The sequence below is a fragment of the Rhinolophus ferrumequinum genome, chromosome 6 (genome assembly GCF_004115265.2).
Source record: "Rhinolophus ferrumequinum isolate MPI-CBG mRhiFer1 chromosome 6, mRhiFer1_v1.p, whole genome shotgun sequence".
Taxonomy (NCBI): domain Eukaryota; kingdom Metazoa; phylum Chordata; class Mammalia; order Chiroptera; family Rhinolophidae; genus Rhinolophus; species Rhinolophus ferrumequinum.
The window spans coordinates 24,793,227-24,816,851 of NC_046289.1; the positions used below are offsets into that span (position 1 = coordinate 24,793,227).

General features: G+C 33.9%; 1 protein-coding gene across 1 annotated transcript in view; it reads left to right on the plus strand.

Moving 5' to 3' along the window:
• NUMB (NUMB endocytic adaptor protein) overlaps positions 1-23,625 on the plus strand; it is a 111,630-nt gene that overhangs the window by 59,136 nt on the left and 28,869 nt on the right. The window contains 2 exon segments of the mRNA XM_033109331.1: positions 16,353-16,427; positions 21,550-21,582. Of these exon segments, the coding sequence (XP_032965222.1) occupies positions 16,353-16,427; positions 21,550-21,582 (108 nt within the window).

Here is a 23,625-nt window from a genome sequence, read left to right on the forward strand (position 1 = left end):
CAATTTTATTTTACATTTAAGAATTACATTTAAGTACATTAATAGGTAGATATACTGGCATTGTACTGGTCTTCCTAGCGTTGTTTGTAATAACAAAAATCTGGAAATAAATGTCCACCATTCTAGGATTGGATAAAGAAATTATGACATCTGTTAAGTGGAATTCTTTGCTGCTATTAAAAAGAATAAGGTAGATTTATATTCATGTATTCAATAAATTTCTTTGAATACCTGCTATGTGCCAGGTGTATGCTAAGTGGTGAGCAAAAAAGGCATAGTTCTTGCTTTTGTGGAGTTTATAGTCTCTTTGTGGGGGAGACAGACTTTAATGAGATATTTGCACTAATAATGCATGATTGCAAACTGAGATAAAGGCTTTTTAGAAAGGGAATCTGGCTCTGTAAGAGCCTGTAACAAAACATGACGTGGACTAGAGGATCCAGGGAAGGTTTCTCTGAGAAAATAAAGTTTGGCCTGATACCTAAAGATTGAGTGGGGATGAATTAAATAAAAAAGTAGCAGAGCATTTTAGAATTATGGAATGTGTCTATACATAGGCCCTGATGATGGGAGAAAAGAATGATACCAAGGAGCTAAAGGAAGGCTGTAGTGTAGGAAGTTACATGAGATGAACCTGGAAAGAAGTAGAGCAGAATATTGTAGGCCATATTAAAGATTTTGGACTTTTAGGGTAACGGGAAGCCATTCAATGTATGGTGTTTTTCATTATTTATTTGTTTATTTTATTGTGGTCAAGTATACATAACATAAATTTTACCATTTCAACCATTTCTAGGTCTACAGTACAGTAATATTAAAAACATTCACATTGTTGTGCAATCATCACCACCATCCATCTCCCAGAACCTTTTCATCTTCCCCAGCTGCGGGGACTCTGGCTGCAGTGTGGTTTGGAGGTCGCCCAGAGTGGATAGAAGGGGTCTAGTGAGAGATTATGACAGTAATCCAGCGGAGAGAGATGATGGTAGTCTGGACTAGGGTGACTGGGGAGATGAAAAGAAATGAAGTAAACTGAGAGGTAATTAAGAGATCAAAGCAACAGGAATTGGAGGCAGACTGGATCAAGGGAATGAAAAAGGTGGGTTTTGAGGAGACACCTAATTTCTTGTCCTAAGCTGTTAGAAGTGATGATCATGGACGTAGGAAACACTGACATCGGAACCTGCATGTGCTCATACAGAAAGATGACTTCAGGGCATTTACTATTAGGTAATGAAGGCAAGATACAGAGCAGTCTATAAGACGAGTCTGTCTATAGTAAAGAAAAAATATATGTGCTTATATATGTAAGAAATGTCTATAAGAGGACACAAGCAACTCTGAACTACAAAATAGGAATGAAGGATTGGGGATCTTTTACATTTCAGTATATATCCTTTGGAACTAGTCACATTTCTTGTGAACAGATATAATTTATAATAACTAAGCATATATATATGTTTTTAAAATCTCATTCCCAGGATTCTGAGAGGCTGGTATACAGTGTTGAAATAATTGAAGTAATGTTCATTGAAGTACTTCTGATTGACTATGAAATATATAGCCTTTAAGTATTTTGTGTGAGATAATAAGGTCCAGTATCTTTCAGTGTCATTCTCGTTTATCATAAGACAAAGCTGGATGGTATGTGCTTTAGGGATAAGCACATAAAATATAAGATTTATATCTTATTCAGGTAAGGCATCTCATTTAGGGTGTTTTTTTGGTATAGTCTTTTCCAAATGGCCTTTTGAAATCCTTTCTAGAAGACATTCCCTCTGATATGTTGTGTCCCCCTTACCTACCTTTCCTCCCCTCTCCACCCCATCCTACCCCACACACTTACATACAACTGGGTAGAATAAGAGAATCAGAACCCGAAATTTTTTTCTATGGCCTAGAAATAGATGCATTTCCTTAGTCAGATATAGCCGGGCAAATGATGTGTTATCTGGCCTGACCTTAGAGACCACAGAATTCTGAACTAGTGATGAGTTGGTTTAAAAAGTTTTCCATGTAGGCAACTAACAGGGCAGTGGGCATGCTCACTGAGGAAGAGCACGTTTGTAGGTAGAGAAGAGGAATTCCTTTTGAGGTTCCTGTGGTTCATGTACATGCAGATCCCCACTAACCACAAAAGACCGTGACTTTTGATGTTGAAGTTGTAAATAAATTTTAGTGAGTAGGTGAATATGGAATCCTCAGATAATGAGGATTGACTGTATATAAATTGTCATTAAAGTCATGAGTGAACGTGATTGCCTCGGGGAAGTGAGAAGAGGGCCTAGGACATACTCATAGAAGGGACAGGCGGTGAAATGGGTCTCTTCAAAGGAGACTAAGAATGAGTAGCCAGAGAGGTAGAAGGGCAACCTGGACAGTGTGGCCTCAGAAGCCAAGGTTTCAAGGAAGGAGAAAGTGGTCAAATGCTATCAAGAGATCAAGTACAAATGAAACTTCATTAGATTAAACACCTAAAAGTCTTGGTGACTTTGATGATAGCATTTACAGTGGAGTCATAAGGATGGAATCTACAGTGAGGAATGAATGTGTATAAAATAAGGAAGGAGACAATAAATCTAGAGATTACTAATTCAGGAAGTTTGTCAGACAAGGTTGTATGAGGACGGAGAGGGAGGGGTAAAAAGGAAATACTATACAGGGGCACAAGGAAACTTTTGCTGGTGATGGCTGTATATTACATGGATTGTGATGATGGTTTCTCAAATATACATATTTCAAAAACTCAGCAAATTGTATATTTCAAATATGTATAGTTTATAGTATGTCAATTGTGCCTCAATAAAGTGTTAAAAGAAATTTAATGCAAAAGTTTGTCTTCAGAGGAGGGCAGGCATAAAGGCAGAGTAGCAAGTGGAGTGAGAGGTTGAGAAACCGTGTGTGTGTTTTGTTTTTTTCAATGGTTTTATTAGATATGATCACATACCATAAAGTTTACTCATTTGAAGTGTATAAATCACTGGTGGCTTTGTTTTCTATTGAATGTTGTTTTTAAGGTGGGAGAGCCTTGAGCATAATTAAAGACCTTGTTAAAAGCCATGTAGAGAGTGGATTAATTAGTTTTAGACTGGAGGAAAGATGCTGCTTCTATTTAAACACTAGTAAAAGTGGAAAAAAGGGTGTAAATGCGCTTAAATTTATGGTGTTGGTGCCTTGAGATTGATGGATATCTATTCTAAAGACATGTTTTCTTAAGGAAATAGGAAGCTATTCGTAGAAGAGTGAAGAGAGAAGTTGTAGAATTAGATTTTGAAGACAATGGACTAGCTACTCTAGAGAATAGGAGGTACAGGATATGCAATTACTAGAAATAAAAATGCAATACTAGACAATAATCAAGTGAAACCAATACAAGTTTGGTCTCTGCTGTGTGTGTTTAAGTATACTAGTGCGTGCCTATGTAAGTGTAATTTAGTGTGAGTAATGATTAAGGTGGGTTTCAAAGCTTGTCTTAGAAGTCAATCTGCTAGTATAACAGAGATGATTGTTTTAATGTTAAAAGTGAAATATTACCTATACACAAATATTGCCTGTAGTGGTTCTCAAAGCGAGGTCCCTAAAACCTTTCCATAGGGTCCTGAAGAACTTTCTTTTCCAACTACATATGTGAGACCAGATTTTCTCCATGTACTTCAGCCAAAACAACATAATTGCAACAGATCGAATGAAGATGCAAATATGAAAATCCAGTTTTCTTCTATTAAGCCAGATATTAAAGAGCTTTGCAAAAATGTGAAACTATGCCCCTCTTCTCACAGTTTTTTTGGGGACAGAAATATAGTTATTTTTCATTAAAAATGTTTTTTTGTCACAGCAAGGTTAATTATCATATTTAAATTAATTAAATATTTTTTAAAATTCTTAGTTTTAATTTATAATATAGTAATTATCAATAGATATAACTGACACAAATAAAAATTCTTGGGAGTCCTCAGTGTAATGGGTCCTGAGACCAAAAATTTTGAGAACTGCTGATTTAAATAGTGTGCTTCACCTATTAAAGTAATACACTCAGAATCCCTCTATAATTGCCTATTAGCATTGTATTTTAAAGTGCTAGTATTAATTTTAGATGTTAAATAAATTGGTAGAATCCAAGCCAGTCCACCAGTCCTCTAACTTGTAAGTAAAATCTTAGGTCTGTGATTATGTAGAATATATGGAATGCTAAAATGGGTCTTCTGTTTAGATTCTGGAAGAGATCATATTCTGTTCAACTTAGAAAGGATAGAGATTAAGGGACTGGATACAGAATTCATATTTGTTACTGATGTTTATCAATTGGTCTAATTATTTTAACTCAATGAGATGGAAGGGCTTTCATATCCCTTTGGTTTAGGGCTATAAACCTAAATCGGGAATTGTGCTAGTATGTACAAGTAGGATAGACCAAGTGGAGACTTGAACAGATGAATGCTAGAATTGGATGTGTTTGCCTCTTAGACCAACATTTTGTTGTATTAAGTGACCTGCTAGGTGGTTTGGGGGTCCAGTCCTTTTTAAGATAAGGACCTGCCATTGTGCTAGAAGTTACAATTGGTGGTATTTTTATAACAGGACTTTCTTATTTTGTGTGTGCCCATATAACCATGGCACAGAAAGTAGAGCTCTTACTTTTTCTGTATTTCTCAAAGGGTAGTTTCTCATCCTACAGTGACTTACTTACCATGTAACATTTAATAATCTGTGATTTCAGATTTTGGTAGAAAGTGTTAGGCAAAATTGAAAGTTGCTAAACGTAGTTAATCAAGAAACAAAGCACAAGTGCATAAAATAAAAAGTAAAATGGGAAAATAATCACAGATAGTGGTGAAATTTTAAAAATTAAGATTCCATACAAATAAGCTTGAAAACATGGGTAAAATTGGTGATATTCTTGGATGATATAAATGACCAAAACTACTCCAAAAGAAATTGAAAATATAAAGAGACCAATTACTGTAGAAGAAACACCATAAGATGTCAAAGATACCTGTCTCCTTTGTCCACCTCTCACCTGTAGCATACCAATGGAATACTATTAAGCTTCTAATGAAACGATAACAGTCATGCTTTATCTGTTCATCCAAGCCTTACAAATTCATTTTATAATCCTACAAATTCTCTTTATGTATGTAGCATTCCAAAACTTGACAGCATCAAAGAAGGAAACTATACTAATTCATAACTATCAACACAAAACTCTTGATAAAATATAAACACACAGAATCCAGCAATTTAAAGAATAATTTATACACTCACTCATCATTATCTAAAGGTAAAGCCTGAGGGAGTGAGTATCTTTTACATCAGAATGGGACAACCCCTTACAAGCACACAAACTTCCCACTACTTTCCATTGACTAGGACTGAATCAATTGCCCATGCTGTAGTTGCAAGGTAAGCCAAGAAAGCAGTTAGTTGGTATTTTCAGCCTGTACCATGGAGGTAGGCTCTGCTTGCAGGGAAGCCTGTTGAAGGAATGGCTGTCATGCAGGCAACCAGCAGTGTCAACCAGTCACGTATCTTATCTATACCTCTTAAGTATTTATCCTCTCTATTTGTTATTTCCTATTGCCACCACTTTCATTAGCTTCTGATCCTTTTTTCTCCCTTTGACCATTACAAGGACTCTTGACTATTTTTCTTGCTTCTGATCTTGTTTCCACTCCAACCTATTATCTTAGTACTGTAATGGTGATCTTCCAAAATTGCAAATATGGTTATGTTACTTGCCTGCCTCCTGTCCTTCAGTGGCTCTGTAATACAATTTTAGAGAGGCATATAGAGCTCTCTAAAAGCATATGCTTGTAAGCCAAACTACCTGACTTTGAGTTTGAGTTTTGTCAGTTATTAACTGTGTGACCTTAAGCAAATCACTCAACTTCTCTATGCCTGTTTCATCATCTGCAAAATGAGGACTGTACCTACATAGTGTAGGTGTTCTGAGAATTAAATGAGTAAGTACAGTACAGTTGAAGAACACAGCACTGCCTGGTACATAGTGAGTCACAATAAATGTTTGCTGCTACTGTTGCTATTGTTATTATTGGTTAGATGCCAGTTGAATACTGGAGTTTTTAATCTGCATTTCTTGTTTCTTGGGTTTTTTTCCTTAATTGAATTTTTAAGACTACAAGTTAAATATTTTCTCTTGAATAGCAGCTAGAAACTATTAATAGATGTTTAGTGTCTGAGGACTTATGCATTGGTCACACTAACCTCCCCTAGCTTTAAAAATTCTATTTCTCCCAAGAGATGGGACATTGTAATTCTGTTGCCTGAGTGTGACAGACGATCTTCTGCATACACAATAATGTTTCCTTTCAAATCTGCTTCACACTGTAATTTTTTGGAAGATTCTCTAGGTGAGAAGTAGTGATCCAAACTTAAGTTATGTTCAATTCAACCATGTGTGGTACCAGTGGAATAAATCAACTGAAGTGACAGTTGGTTGAACAGATACATTGTATTCATTTCTCAGTTTGCTAGCATGTTGGCAATGACAACTACATTATAATTTGCTCTTCTGCCTGAAACATTAAAAATTTGAAAAAAATATGTCTTTGGATCAGGACAATAAGATATTTCAATAACTTTTTTAACATAAATTGTGAAATGTTAGTGGTTTATTCATCCCAAGCCTTTCAGTTACTTATGATTTGTTGTATACACATATTTTGCAAAGAAGTTTCAACTCTATTCAGTAACTCTTAAGCACTTAACTTCTTTGTGGTATAATATGCAGTAAGATTTCTGTTACAGGAATAGTTGGTAATATCTGACAATTTGAAACTAGGACTAGATCTCCACTGGTCTAGACTTAGAGGTTTATATTCTTAAGCACTATATTATAATTTCATAGCATGATATGTGAATTAAAAGTTAGTTTATTATAAGTGTTATATATAATTTAAACTTAAAAATTTTTTTATCAAAATGCTTGTGTTTAAAAATGTCTTTTCTATCCCTAATCCCATTCCCCAGTGACATTTTAACCATTTTTATTTCTGCTTCTACCATTGGTAATATTTTCACTTCTTTAGATAATGTGATTTTGCTCCCTTTTCTTAATTTACTCATATTTATCATTAGTTCCCCACTATAAAGAAGAGAAGGAATGATTTGACCCACACATCCTTCCCTTCCATCTTTGCCCCTTCTCTGCCCAGACGTTTGGAATTAGATTATTTAGTTTTTTCTCTTGGTTTACTGTCCTCATAAAATTTTTTGTTCTGTTAATTTTAGATGGTATATCTTGATTCCTTACCAAGTAAAAGTATGAAAACCTCTTACTCTCTTACCTCTAAACTTAGTATCAGCTGTGCTTTTCTTTTTAACATTATATATAGGTCATTAACATTTTCATTCTGTCCTACTGACATAAATTATCTCCTTTTCTTTGTCTTGGGTTTATTGTAAAAGTTTTCATTATTATAAGTCTTATTGCTTAGTGTAGAGCTAAGTCATGTGGTACATTTTCTTCTCTTTGAGTCCAGTAATTCATTGATATGTTCAGAAGATACCCACTGAGTGCCTGCTCTGTGCCAGTGTTCTCGGCTGCTGTCATTCCCTGGGAATACAGGGAACGAAACAGACAAAATCCCTGCACAGGGCACACATTCTAATGGATGTTAACAATGAAGAAATAAATACATATAAAGCACTTGGTATAGAGCAAAAAGAAATGAAGGGAGTGTGGGTGGGGAGTGAAATTAAAATAGGATAATCAGGGAAGCCTTCACCGAAGAAGTGACTTTTGAGCAAAGACCCAAGGAAAGTAGACAATCGACTTCCTCAGAAACCTGAATGCTTGCTTTCTTACTTTCTTCTCATCTCTAATTGTACCATTTGCTCTAAACACACTGGCCTCCTTGCTGTGTCTCTAGAATACCAGGCATTCTCCTGCCCCAGAGCTTTGCACTTGATGCCTCGTATGTTGGAGGCATAGCAAAGAGGCCAGTGTGTTTGGGGGAATGGAACAAGTAGAGATGAGAATCAGGTAAGGAACAGGGTGCCCAATGATATCGTTAAGTACTTTTCAACACTGTCAGACCTATCACCTGCATTTTTTACTGTATCTTATATTTTACTGTAAGTATCTTACACTATCCTAAATAAAATGTTTACACACTACAACCTACTTATGCTTACATAATTAAACATATAAATAAGAAGCAAAAGAAAATTTTAATAAAATTATACCAGAGTCTAAATGCTTGGACATAACTACACCAGAAGACCTAAAGATAGTATGCCTTTCCATAGAATCGCTGTGGGTGAGATCGCTGCAGATGTAGATTGATACGATGTATTGGTAATTCATATACCACAAGTGGATTGCAATTGGTGATGTTATTTTTTTAATTGGTTAATAACTGTGGATAAAATTCTTATCAAAGAACAATCTTATCTTGATTACACAGTTGCATTTGTGCAAAAACACTATGTGTGTATATACGTAGAATGGAGCAAGGGCCTAATCTAAAATAATTACAAGTAAGTTTTTTTAATCTATTTTAAGTGAATATCCTGTGGGACATTCAAATGTCTGTCAGGAAGTCTGTCATCTGTGGCCCCTCACTGACTACCTACGAGTAATTTTTCTGGTGATTGTTACCAAAAGTGCCTCCACGCATTTCCTAACACCTCCCTTTGAAAAACCACTGGTGTAGTGCTTTACAAAACATTTTATTTGGAGTGAAACGGGAAGCCATTGAAGAGTTTGAAAGGAAGAGTGACATTATATGACTTATGTTTTAAAAGGATCACCATGACTCTTTGCTGAGCAACGAGGAAAGCAGAGAGATCAGTTAAGAGGTTATTGCAAAAATCCAGATGGACGGTGATCGTGGCTTACGTCAGAGTGATAGCAGGGGAAGTGGTGAAAAGGAGTCGGATTCTAGATGTGTTTTGTAGATAGAGCTGATGGATTGATTTATAAGGCGTTACAAAGAGAAAGTGAAACCAAGGATGTTGCCAAGGTTTTTAATCTGAGCGATTGGAAGGGTAAAGATTTGGGGGAGGACTGTTGGTGGAAGAGTAGATTTATGAATGAAGGATAATATCAAGCATTCAGTAGTTCTGTTATAAATGGCATTTAAAAAAATCCATTTTCTGCTTATTGCTGTTATAGAAATACAATTGGCTTTTTAAAAACTTGACATATAACATTAGTTTCAGGTGTACAACATAACGATTCAATATTTGTATATATTGTGAAAGGATACAATTGACTTTTATATGTTGAAATTACATCTAACAACTTGCTAAATTCACATATTCTAGTAATTTGTATATTCTTTTGGATTTTCTACTAATACAATTATATAATCTGTGAATAACTATGGTTGTATTTCTTACATTCCAATCCTTATACTTTTCATTTCTTTTTGTCCCCTCATTGCACTGGTTACAGTCTGGTGTATAATACTGGCTGGAATTGGTGATAAGAATCCTTGTCTCATTCCATATCTTATCACAGTTGATCAGATTGAACAAGTTCCTTTCTATTCTTGATTAAAAAATAATTTTAAAATTATTAATGGAAACTAAATTTTATCAAAAGCCTTTTCCACACCTATTGAGAGATTATATTATTTTTATCTTTAATTTTGTTAGATAGTAAATTACACTTACTGGATTTTTTGAATAGTCAACCAGCCTTACATTCGTGGAATAAACTACCTCGTTGATACCCATCATGATCAAGTTGAGTTTACTGAGTTATTGCTGGATTCTGTTTGCTAATATTTTGTTGACAAATTTCACATTTTTGTTTTGGAGACAGATTGGACTGTAAGTTCCCTTTCTTATAATGTCCTTGTCAGGTTTTATATTGACAGAATTAAGGCTGGATTAGTTTTGACAAGGCTCTGTCTGTCTCTGGTTTACGTCCACTGCTAGGGCATTACTTGTCCAGATGGTCCCAATGAGAGACTAGTATTCACTGGAACCTGTTCCTCTGGTGGGTCCTTTAATTCTTCACTCCTTAGTAAATTGAAAATGCCCCAAACTTACTCTGTTTAACATGTTCACTCTGTTTCCTGTACTTGTGAATTTGTAGTTTTAGAGGCTTCATCAGATTTAGCTTTGGGTTTTTGTTTCCCAGGAATACTTCATTGTTGGTGTGGACTATTATCAGAAGTCACACAATAGCTGATTATTTATCTTTGGGATGACGGTAACCAATGACGATTATTGCCTGGGATTATTAATTCATTAAGGGTTGTAAACCCCTTAATGATACTCCAATTCTGTCATCCCTTCTTCATTTATTAGCGATCATATTTCTGTGAAGCAAAATTCCCCCTATCTACTGTGCGATTAACAGTGATAGAGTTTTATAAGGAAAAACAGTGTAATTTCATTTATGAAAGAAATATTGAGCTATGAAGAAGATCAAGCCACGCTTCAGTCATAAACATTTCCAAAATGAATGACTCTCCCTATTTGATCAGCCACCTTTTTCAAAAGAAGAATAACATTAACTTAATGTATATAAGAGTAGTAAACGATAAGGCATTACTTAATTAGGAGAATTGCAGAGGTAATATGAGATAGTTGAAAAAAAGATAGATCTAGAAATCAAAAATCAGAGTTCCGTTCCTGGTTCTGTTAATTTACTAATTATTGACCTTGTTTAAATCACTTAACTTTTCTGACACTTAGTGTCACATTTGAAAGATGAAGCTTTTGGATCTCTTTAAGTTACTTTTAGCTTTAAACTAATGTGGTTAGATTTAATACATATGCTTAGGTCAGATGACTTGTTCGTATACAGTTGTGCTCCAAGTTTATTCTTAAAGAAAAGCCCATTTTAATTTGATTTTACTACTCCTCTTTGATTAAAGGCCCCAAACAAGTTTTGATGTCATGTTGAGCACACCTGCACCCTATATTTTTTATGTTACATAGGCTATGTATATGTAATGATATGCCGTATAGCTTTTTACAAATTAATGATCATGTCACTTTTGTTAATGTTGGGAACTGCTAACTGTACAGTCTCTCACGTAAGAGCTCTGCATTTCTTCTTGTGGATAACATTGCCAAAGCAGGGTGGGAAATCTACTTTTTAAATGATTTTTTCAAGGAAAGGAAAAATGACTTAATTCATCTAAGAATGAAATTCCACACACTAGTTTTTCTAAAGTACATTTTTGTGAATAAAAGTCCCTCACTCAGAAGGAGTTTGGAAAAGGCATACAGACAAAAGAAGTCGCAGTGTCAAATATTTTAGCCGTTAAAGCATAAATCAGCTGCAATTTTTCAGTGAGATAGTGTCTCAGAAGAGAAGAGACCTCTTTAATAATGTTTGTTTCAATGGGCATGTTTTTCTCATAGTCTAATAAGACATAAGGCTGATTTCCATCTCCACATTTCTAAAATAGATTATGCAGTTAAGAGTCAGTCCATATGGAAGATATTTTTGTTCTTGTCTTTCCACCAAATCTTCCCTCCCCCTTTTTTTGTTGGCATAAATACCCATATGTGACCAATTGAATTGATCAAGATGATAGAATAAAATCCTTCAAAATGCTTTGAAGCCTGTATTCATTTCTGAGCACCTAAAGGTAACTCAGAGATCATAAAACTCTATTTCTCATTTTATTATTATAAAATGGAAATAGAGATTAAATGACTCGGAGGTAGTACTAGGAAGAGCCTTAAGAAAACACAGATATATAGTATAGAGATGAGAAAGTGGGGAAACCCAATTACAGACTTAAGTTATATGAATACTGTATAGTTTTTGCTGATAAATTTGAAAATTTAGATTAAGAATGTTCTAAGAAAATACACATTATTAAAATTAGCTAAAGTAGAAAAAGAAAGTTGAATAGGACCCTAACCATGAAGTAAATAGAGAATGTTTTTAAAACTCCAAAACTATCTCCCCAAAAAGATATACAAATGGCCAACAAGATATTCAGCATCATTAGTCATTAGGGAAATGCATATCAAAACCACAATGAAAGTCAACTATAATTGAAAAAAAAAAAAAACCAACACAATGAAGTAACACATTGCACCCATTTGGGTGGCTATACCTGAAAAAAAACAAAAAACAAAAAAAAACCCACAACAACAGAAAATAGTAAGTGTTGGTGAGGATGTGGAGAAACTGGAACCCTTATACATTGCTGGTAGGAATGTAAAATCTGCTTCTGTAGAAAGCAGTTTGATGGTTTCTCAAAAAGCTAAACATAGAATGACCATATGACTCAGCAATTCCACTGATAGGTATATACCTCAAAGAATTGAAAACAGATACTCAAATAAATACATGTACTCTCCTGTTTTTATGGTATATTACTCAGCTATAAATGGAATATTACTCAGCTATAAAAGGCAATCAAGTACCTATGCATACTACAGTGTGGTGAACCATGAAAACAGTATGCTAAGGGAACTACTAAAGGTCACGTATTGTGTGATTCCGTTTATATGAAATATCCAAAATAGGTAAATCCGTAAAGACAGAATGCAGGTTATTGGTTGCTAGGGGCTATGGGGAGTGGCAATGGGAAGCAAATGGTTAATGGCCATTGTTTTTCTTTTGGTGTGAAAAGAACATTTTGGAATTAAAGGTGGTGGTTGCACTACATTCTGAATGTACTAAATGCCACTTAATTATTCACTTTAAAGTGGTTAATTTTATGTCATGTGGATTACATCTCATTAAAAAAGTTTTAAAATATTTATTATTCAATCCTGATAAATCATCTTAGCAAAATAGGAATAGCATAATATGTTCTTTAAATGCCTGAAAAACTATCTCAGTGTCATGCTTAAGGGTGAAACGTTTACAATGAATTCAGGAGGAAGATGAGGTTGCTCTCCAACACCGCTAGTACCAACACATTTAGAAATGGTTATCAGTACCTTTGGACAAGAAAATAAATTGTAAATGTGGGAAATCAAGACAACACTTTTTATGTTGTTTCTGTAGATGTCTCTCTGAAGAACCCAAGAGAATCAAGCAAAAAGCTGTTTCAAATGATAGGAAATTGCTGTATTTTGGCTACTTACAAGATATACTAAAATCAATATATAGAAAAAATTCTTAATTTAGTTGGAAAATATTATAGGTCTTCTGATTCTGGCAGAATGTGGATTAAGCTTACATAGAAATACTCCCAATAAAAATATTAGACACGCTGAATATACTTTCAAACAAACTGAGCGTTCAATAAGATAGGTATCTCCAATTACCAGAAATTAAGAAGGAATTTGAAAGCAAGTCAGGAATCATGCTAATGATGGAATAGCCTAGGAGGGAGAGGATTTGTGAGCTTCAGCCTTTGGTTTTAACATTCATTCTCAAGGCTCCAAACTCATAAGAAGTAGAAAATTAGAACGGAGAACCCAGCATAGAACCAGAACCTTCAGTGGGCTTAACAATCAATGAAATAGAGAACTAGAAGGAAAAGCAACACCCCCTTCCCCCCATTCAAATAAGGACTCTTGCCTCAAACCCTGAGTGAAAAAAGGAGTCTCCCAAGAAAAATTGAAACCATGGGTTTGGACTTCATACACTATAACTTGCATGGTGTAATAAACCTCAAAGTAATAAAGAGTAGGTATTAGGCTAGTAATACACCTGGGGTACCTTTTAGAAGCAAATGTAAAACCACAATCCAGATTGCATGAAATTCTCCCAGAAAACTGAGCTTCAGTGAAGATGAAATTATGATTTTTAAAAAGTTGTAAATAATGTGGAAATGTTTAGATATGATAAAGGATTATACAATAAAGGACAAGAGGATTAGCACTTTAAGAACTTGAAATACAGACTATAGAGAAGACTACAAAATATGTATACATAAAATCATTAAAGACATAAGAAAAAGAATTCGAGCTATAAGAAAAAAAAGACAATGAAAAAAGAATACGCAGATTTGACAAAGAATCAAATCTGAGCTTCTAAAAGTGAAAAATACTGTTACTGTAATTGAATTTAATGGAAATTAAATAGTGGATTAGACCTAGCTGAAAAGAGAACTGGTAAACTGGAAGATAGATTTGATAAAGTTACCCAGAATGTAGCACAAAGTTATAAAGAGAAAATGTGAAAAAGAAATGAAGAAACACAGATGAACAAATTTAAAAGTCCAGTAGCACTAACAGGCCTAATAGGAGCTTTAAGGAGGAAAGAAAACGATGAATTTATTCAAAGCAGTATTTGAATCCTCAGATTGAAGAAGCAAATAGGATAAATAAAAATTAGTCTGATACATCTGTGTCCAGTTGATTTTTGACAGAGGTACAGAGTCCACTCAATGGGGAAAGAATTATTTCATCACCCATTGGTTCCCGGACAACTGGATTTCCACATGCAAAAGAATGAAGTTGGATCCCTACCTCACACCATAAAAAAAATTAATTCAATGGGTCGGTGACCTAAGAGTAAAAACTATGAAACTCTTAGAAGAAAACACAGGGGTAAATCTTCATGACTTTGGATCTGGCGGTTGAGTCTTAAATATGACTCCAAGAACCCAAACAGCAAAAGAAAAAAATAGATAAATTGAACTTTATCAAAAACTTTTAAACTTAAAAACTTTTGTGCATCACAGAACATTTTCAAGAAAGTGAAAAGACAGCTTACAGATAGCAGAAAATATTTGGAAATCATATATCTGATAAGGGTTTAATGTTCAGAATATGCAACAGCTCTTACAACTCAAACAATTTAAAGACATATAACCCAAATGAAATATGGGCAAAGGATGTGAATAGACATTTTTCCAAAGAAGATACGCGAATGACCAGTTAGTACATGTAAAGATAGATGCTCGACACTGTTAGTCATTGGGGGATGCAAATCAAAATTAAGAGATACCACTTCACACTTATTAAGATGGCATACATTTTTCAAAAATGGGAAAAATTGCTGATGAGCATGTGGAGAAATTGAAATCCTCCTAATTTTGATGGGAATGTTAAATGGTGCAACACTAAGGAAAACAGCTTGGTATTTCCTCAGAAAGTTAAACATCTAATTACCCCATGTTACCCAGCAATTCTACTCCTCAGTGTATACCCAAAGGAACTGAAAGCAGGGATTCAAACAGATGCTTATATGTCAGTGTTCATTGGAGCATTATTCATTATAACTAAAAGGTGGAAACAAACCAAGTGTCTGTCAACAGGTGGATGAACAAAATGTGATGTATACATGCAATGAAACATGATTATACCATTAAAAGGAATGAAGTTCTGATACATGCTACATGGATGAACGTTGAAAACATGTTAAGTGAAATAAAGCTCTACACAGGACAAATATTGTATGATTCTATGTACTTCTATGAAGTACCTAGAATAGGCAATTTCACAGTGACAGGAAGTACATTAGAGGTTACCAGGAGCTGGGAAAGGGAGGATTGGGAGTCATTGCTTAATGGTTAGAATTCTGTTCTCGCACTCTATGTAATCACGAGAACCCTACAGGAAAAACTGTTTATAATAAAGCTCTAAGGTTCTAACTTTCCATTCCCTTAACTTCCTTTTCCTCTCTATAAATAACCCTCCATCTTGGCATGCAGGCCAGCGTGTGCACGTGGCTTGCCATGTCTGCATGCATTGGGTTGCAGTCCTTTCTTTTTCCGAATAAATCCTTTTTGGTGATGAAACACCTAGTCGGTATTATTTTCAATAGACAAAAGAGATAAGCAAAGATAACTTGGACAAGTTTTAAACACTGTATGCTTGTGTTTCCTGGGGTTCTGTTACTCATTCCCAGTATTTCACCTCCATTCCAGGGCCAAATGGTGGGAGATAAAGGGCAGGATGGGGAACAGGTTGGGGTTGGCCCCACCTTTCAGGGATCACAGTTTTACTAAACAGAGGAAGGTTCTCCTCCCTCAGAGGTTTGGCTCTCGCAGGTTTCCATTGCTACCATCACCACCACCACAGGATTTCTTTTTATGCCCTGCTTTTATGCGCTCTTCATAAAAGGAATATGCGATCTCTTTTGCCTTGGAATAACTATTATTTTTATTTATGCCTATTTCAGTATGCACACACATACTTTGGGATTATTTTTATGTTTAGAGATAAAGTAACTGCGGCTAGGCTATTAAGCCTCAGATCCAATAGATTCAGGTAACATTTAGTGCCTAACGTGTACTGTTCTATAATAACTCTGAGACATTTATTATAAATCTCATTCATATGAGGACACTGAGGATAAGTAAAGTAGCATTATCTTAACTTTCTACAATGGCTGTGAGTTTCTTCAGTGCAGGAATTTCAATATTCAATTTTCTACCATCTAATACCTACCATATAGTAGCTACTCAATAAACATAGCAATGGCCCTAACTTTTTTCTTCTTTCTACAGTACCTTGGCCATGTAGAAGTTGATGAATCAAGAGGAATGCACATCTGTGAAGATGCTGTAAAAAGATTGAAAGCTGTATGTATTTGATGGTTACCACTGTTGATCTATATGTTGTAAATATTTTCTTAAAAGATTTTGCTCACTAAATTTTAGTGACTTAACTATCAAGTAAGAACAATGTTTCTCTTAAGGCAAAAAAAAAAAGTGAGCTCACTAATAAAGAACATCTCATTTTGTTCATCCAAAGGTATAAATTATAATGGCCTTCAATTTAGTCCCGACATCCAAAAGGTACTTTTGATTCAGAATCCTTATTAAACAAATGGTATGAAACTTTATAGATGAATAATATTCCAAAACCAGGATAAAACTGTTAAGAGTTAGTGTCTTAACTGTGATAAATGGGTTATAAATTACTGATTTTAAATCTATAAGAAACACCTTTCCAGGAAAACGAAGGAGACAGAGATATCTGTGTTCATGGCTAGTAAGGTTTACATTTTGGGAGGACTTATTATCTTGACTGCTACTCCCCAATCTCGTTCTCTACACTCCTTTCACATAAACAGTTTATTTCTCCTGCCTCTTTCATACTTGAAACTTCAGCATACTTGAAATGGAGAATCCTTTTTGCAACATAAATGTTTATTTGCCTTATGCCATAGAATACATCCCAGGCGCATGCCTGTGTATTTAATAAAAGGAGAGAATGGGTTCAGAGTTAATAAAGTTTCAGATAAAGTGTTAATTTCATATTTTGAATAGGTTTGAAGAATGTTTCATAAACTCTGACAGCCCTCATCACCTCTTCCTCCTCTCCAGTGGTGGCCTTCCCCCTTTTCTCTGAAAGCTTTATGCATTACCTCTGCATGGCCTTGCCCCAATTAGCATTCAGTACTTGTTGCTTTGGGTTTGCTGGTCTGGTGAGCTGCTACAAGTTTGGCTATTAGTGAGTGCTTTTTTTTTTTAATTTGCTTAATAATCAAAACTTTTTGCTTCTTGGTACATTCTGTATGACCTCTTTTCTGTAATTCTGCATTATAAAAGAAACAAAATTGAGGAAGCAACCAATTCAGAGAGGTGGATTAGATTTTGAAACAAATGCCTGAATCCATTATGGAAGGGAAAGGAGGAAAAAATAACGCATTATACTATGCAAAGAACTGAAAAAAAAAAAAAAATCAGAAAAAAAAGATAGATAGATACATGTACACATACCCCTTTATCTTAGATTTTGGTCATTTAAATTCTTAAATGAGGCCCTTCCTAGTTTGTCTGTGCCCTCCAATTAATTATCATTAATGTTAAAGGGACTTGTATCCGTATATTATGGTACATGAAACTATAATTTATAGACTTGCTACGTTCCCTGAATATATTCCCCTATTAAATATAGCCTCAGATAATGTAGTTTTCCAAGAAGAATAAAATAAGTTTAACTAAGAACATTTAAAAAAAAATGCAATGATTTGCCCTGTAGTCATTAAAGAATATTTTAAACATCATAATACTAATGACTGAAAACAACACACAAATCAGTGAACAGACTAGATAGATCTGAAACAAACTATAAATAGTTATTAAAATCTTATAATTTATATAACTTACAATTAGAAGGTCACTGTGGAATGAGCCTTTAGAAGTCTTTTGATTCAGAGTATAGCTTCATGTTCACTCTCTAAATAAGGAAAAACGAGGGTTAAATTTACCCAGAAAGCATTAAGAAATGGTATTTAGTTGTTTCATAAGCAGTTAATCCTCTTAACTGCCTAGTTTTTTTTAACCTACTTTTAATTAGAAACATATCTTTATTATATAGGTGCTATATGTTCATTGTATAAAATACAAGTGAACAAAAACTACATAAAATCTCTTGCAATCCCCAGAGAAAGCCAGTATTCACCATCTAGTTCTAAAACTAATTTTTTAGGTGATGAATGTTTTTGTTTTATTTCATCTTTTTATTTCTTGAACGAAGAAGATTATAAACTATAAGCATGATTATTTAAGGTACAGGACTCTTTAGATAATAAGATTTAATGAGTTTTTATTTTCACTAGAAATAGAAAACAGATTGCCATTAAAAAAACTATACTTACTCCTAGAACAATGTCTGGCACATAGTAGCCACTCAAAAAAAATTTCTGGAATGAATATACAGAAAATAATTCAGTCCTCAATATGTGGTCAAATTGAATCTCATAATAATCATCATAATTATATTTAATATTTTAAAGTTTATGAAACTCTTTTGCATATCTCTAAAAGATCCTTATTTCTCTAGGTATTTTGTAACTAAAATGAAGTTTTATATATGTTGCTTGCTTTTCATGACAAACTTTTGAACTTTGAGGGGAAATTGACCACTTCTGAACTTTTCATTCAAGAAGTTCTTTAAAATTTTTCAGACCAATGTTATCCAGGCGACTTGGAGCAAATTTGTTTATTATTTTACATAGGCAAGCATAATGTATTTTTAAAAATAAGATAGAATATTTAGGTAACTGAGGTCAGTTATACTCAGTGAAACCTCCCCCTTGTATAAATTTCCTTTCTAATGCTGTACTGAGAAGCTTGCAGAAAGTTGGAAGTCTACAGGATAGTTTTTCTCAGATCATATTAGTCCACAAAAGTTTATAACTTTTGTCTTCTTTTCATATTTTTACTATGCTGAAATTTTTAGTTGCCTCCCCCCTTACCAAATATTCATCTAACAAATATCTATAATCTATAACAAACATCTATAATCAGATATGCCAGATGCTTACGTTGTGCCAAAAGCTATATCTCTGGAGGTATTTTGTTTATTTATTTTTATAGATCATAAAGCTTCCTCTTAGAGTTTCCAATAAATGGAAGCAAACATAAAAGTGTACAAACCTACAGATTAAAGGAAAAAATAGCATGTGTATGGAACTAGTTTGAATGCCAAAGTTTTAAAATTTGAAGACTTATATAGCTTACATGTACCAGTTAAGTAGCAAAACAAACATCTTAAACTTATCACTTGAATGATCTTTGAACAAAAAATCTTACATTATAGTGCATTTTAAATTTGTTGGGAATTGAGGAAGCAGGGTAATTTGCAAGTATAGTTTTCTTTTTCCTTGAAATAGTCCCTTACAATTTAGGATTCAGTTAGGCGTTATCTGCAAACTTAATATTCTCAAATGAAAAGATATTATAACTAAACAAGACAGTGTTTTGAACATATGCTTCTCAGAGCATAAGTGTGTTTAAATTGTTTTTTACTTTGTATGCATAAAGTTAGTTACAGCTATTTTTAACTCATTTACTTTGTGACATAATTTCTCAGATTAGCCACTTAGGGATTTAACATTGTGTAGGATATTGCCTATGGACAATCTATTCTCTATTTTCATGCCTTTATGTCATAGTCAGTTGCTGGGTGAGGAGTAATGTCATTTATCAGTCTATTCTGTAATAAGTGTATCGGGCCTTTGGTTATTTTGCTTGACCCTGATCCAAAATGCCCTTCCTTTTAAAAAGTCTTTTCTTCCCATTGTCTCTGTAAATGTCTCTCCCTCTCTGTCTTTGTTTTAGACTAGTTTCATTATACTACCAGTTTCTAATATGTTGGTTTTTTTTATTCACTATTTGATATATTTTTTTCTAATGTATGTTCTTGTTTTAGCAGGTAAAAGAATCATAACTTAATTGTTTTTTAAAAAAATCCTCTAATAACTATCTTTTTAGGCATTTTGCATGTCAACTTTTTTCATTAACATCTGAGATCTTTTATAAAAAGAAGACACACTCCATGTTTAACAAGAGCTTTGCTGGAAGCTAAATTAAATATTAACAGACCTCTTTCCCTTACCTCCTTATCCCTCAAGAATGGTGAATCTTTTAACTTTGGCTGCATCCTTAAAAGCTGATGGTTGCTCACAGTCTAACAAAACTAGGGTCACCAAACTTGGCAGCAGAAAAATGTTAGTCTTACTGTGTTAACTACCCCAATTCATTTATTATTTTTCCAGCTTAAGTTCAAAACACTTTGTGGAAATAATTTGAATCTATTTGTCATTTTCAAAACTCAAGGAGCAAATAAACTGTTCAGTGTTTAAATGACTTCATAAATTGTCTGAGAGAGACAAATTTCAATACAGTTGTCTTTTTCTAGATATTTATCCATCATTAAAAACTAATTATAAAAAGTAAAGGTTTAAAGTATTGTTCAACCAAAGCTAGGAAATGTAAAGTTAAGGTAACTCGGGTGAATTAGAATCCATCTACTTTGTGTAAGTGCTTCAGATTTTAAATGGTGGCCAGTTTTCAAAGTTTGCATATGCTTAAAAATTGGTGCTGAGACCATAGATAGCTATGTCTCTCTCATCTGCATAGTTTCAGAATTGTATACTTATAACTGTCTATGCAAGTTTCTTTATTCTAAAACAGTAGCATTTAAAAAGAAAACAACCCATTCCTTAAATTTCAGTTGTGGTCCACAGATGTGGTTTGGTTCTCAGAAATATTTGTTTCCTCAGCTCCAGTGAAATCATTAGTCTGTGTTCTTTATAGATGATTTATTCTGTGTTTGGAATGGAACATATATATTCTTTTCCCATGATTGTTGTGGAATTGATCACACACGTACAAATCAATCCTAATGCATAAGTAAGGATTCTGTAAGTGACATCTTGAACTCAGTAAGAAAAAGTCTGACAAGAAGCCTTGCTGCACACTCATAACTTAATTTTATATGATTACGTGGTCGTTTGAATGTGAGCTGGTTTTTTTCATTGATGAGTTCCGCACAGATGACTACTTTTCAATTGAAAAATGTACATGAAACTAATCTTCTATTTACTGCTCACTATTATGAAATTTAAAATGCAAATCTCACCAAGCTAGTTTGTCCTAATCTTTTTCTCTGCTACCAAATTTGGATAATCTCTGTTTTAAAAATAAATAGAGAATACTAAACTAACTAGTTGCTCTGCATGGATACAGGTTCTGATTACTTCTCATTCTTTCCATGGATTCTTAGGCCATACAGTATGTTTCCCTGCATTTTCATGTCACTCCTGGTATGGATAACTCTTTAAAACTCTCACTCCCTCCCCTTCTCCTACTTTGTCCTTGACCCAACTTCTGTATGTGCTTATTGGTGTGAAACCCTGGGACATTTAGCCCATACAGTAATAGCGCTCGACTTGTCCCCCTGTTCCTCCAGGAAAGGAAGTTCTTCAAAGGCTTCTTTGGAAAAGTAAGTTTGATGCCACATTTGTGCTTGCTTTATAAGGAGTTACACCCCTAGTATAGCACTGACATATTTTTAAAAAAGAAGTACAGCTTTGGTATCTTTATAATACAGGAATTGATTTGACTGTACATGGAAATTAATGAATAAGAAAGTTGCTATCTATGATATTCCGTGTCTGTTGATACTAAACCTGATGCTTCCTAGGAAAGTCCAATCAACAAATCAAGTAGGTTAAAAAAGGATGGTCTCAAGACTAGGTGTTAAAATAAATTTAATTTGATCTTGCAAAACTGTTCACATTAGTATATTAGCTGAATTTTTAACAAATGCGTTTTACTTAGTGTTCAGTATTGACAGAGAAATGGGAACAAATATTAAATTCAAGTGAAAATTAAATGTACTCCAAATTTACATTCAATGCTATTTTTCTCAATCTAAGTTAAATTTCAGGTGAAGTAAATGAAAGTACATAAACTTGTCTGTAGGGATCCTTTGATTTTTTTTTTTTTAACCTAGGCTACTTATCTAAGAAATCTATCTTTGTTAGTTTAACAAATATGTCATATGTGGAATGTTGTTCATGTAGATGCTTTTCAAGTAATGACTGTTTAATGTTCAGATTTACTTAAAATTAAGAATATATATACAAATAGGTAAATACACTTCTAACATTTTTGTGTCTAAGTTTACCATTCTTTAGTTTTAAGTATTACAGACTTGAGACAGTATAAGAAAAAACTACTGTCATTGGAAAACTGAGTGTAAATTACTAAAAGTTTATGTGAATATGAAAATCCCATCACAGTTGGTTTCTTACTGGGTGGTTTTGTTACTTTGGAATTTTGTTTTAAAGAACAAATAATTTTCATTTCCTTCTCAAGTAAATATTTTAGTAATAACCCGTTTTTACATGTTCTTGTTTGGGTCACCTTTATATTAATCGAAACAAATCTGAAGGATTTTTAGATTGCATGGTTTAATTTGGTTACTGCTGTCAATCTGAAATAAAAAGTCACATAATTGACCCACGTGTCACAATAAAAATTTAATAGACATTTTGAGTCTGAGTCAAATTAATGGGTCCATAATATGTGGGACCCATATCTAGTATAGACATTTGCATCATTATTAATTGGCACTTAATTGTTAAGGAAATGTTTTTTGTAGAGTATTTTTTCTTTCCCAAATAGAATTTCTCAAAGCAGTTCCACATCACCACAATTATCATACAATTTGGATTATTTTCCAAGTGATCAGTTTTTAATACGTATGTCAATTATAGTAAAACAGGCTAGTCTATGAAGGCTAGATTGTAGAAAATATTGATGTGGTTTATAGAAAAACATGTTAAAAGTATAAGGTGTGAGGGAACAAGGACAGCTCTCACTTCACAATCAATCCCAAGGTGGCAGTATTCATTGCTATATACAATGGGGTCATAGTGCAGTTACCGTGGAGCTGAACTGGGCCACACTTTGTTTCTTAGCTATTTTCACTGCATTTTTGCTACGTGATAAATTTATATGGCATGAGAAAGAAAATTATGAATCATCTCACTTCATCGTTGCAATAACCCTGAAATTATTATTGTCCCTGTTTTACGAGGAAACTGAAGTTTACAGAGGTTTAGTGACCCTCCTGAATTCACAGATATAATAGGTGGTGGAAGCTAGGATTTGAACCCAGATAATCTGACTCTGGAGCCCACACTCTTAATCACTACGCTATACAATTACTCTGTATTCATATTACTTACAAGCGAAGTTTAAAAAGTTTATTCTTAAAAGATACTAGTAAATAAAGAGCTTCCTAGAAAGTCACTTTCTTCTTTAAAGGTAGTACTTCAACTTTAGATTTCATCTCTTGTTAGTTTACTTTTTTATTAGTTAAAGCTTCAAAGAGTTTTTTTCAGTGGTTCAAACTAACAGTTTGTTTATTTGGAGATATTTAAATCATACTAGTGAGTTTGACTCCGACAGGATTTCCTTAAAAGAAGCTAAGCAATCCATGACCAAATATGACTATCAGAATTTTTTCTTATGTTTT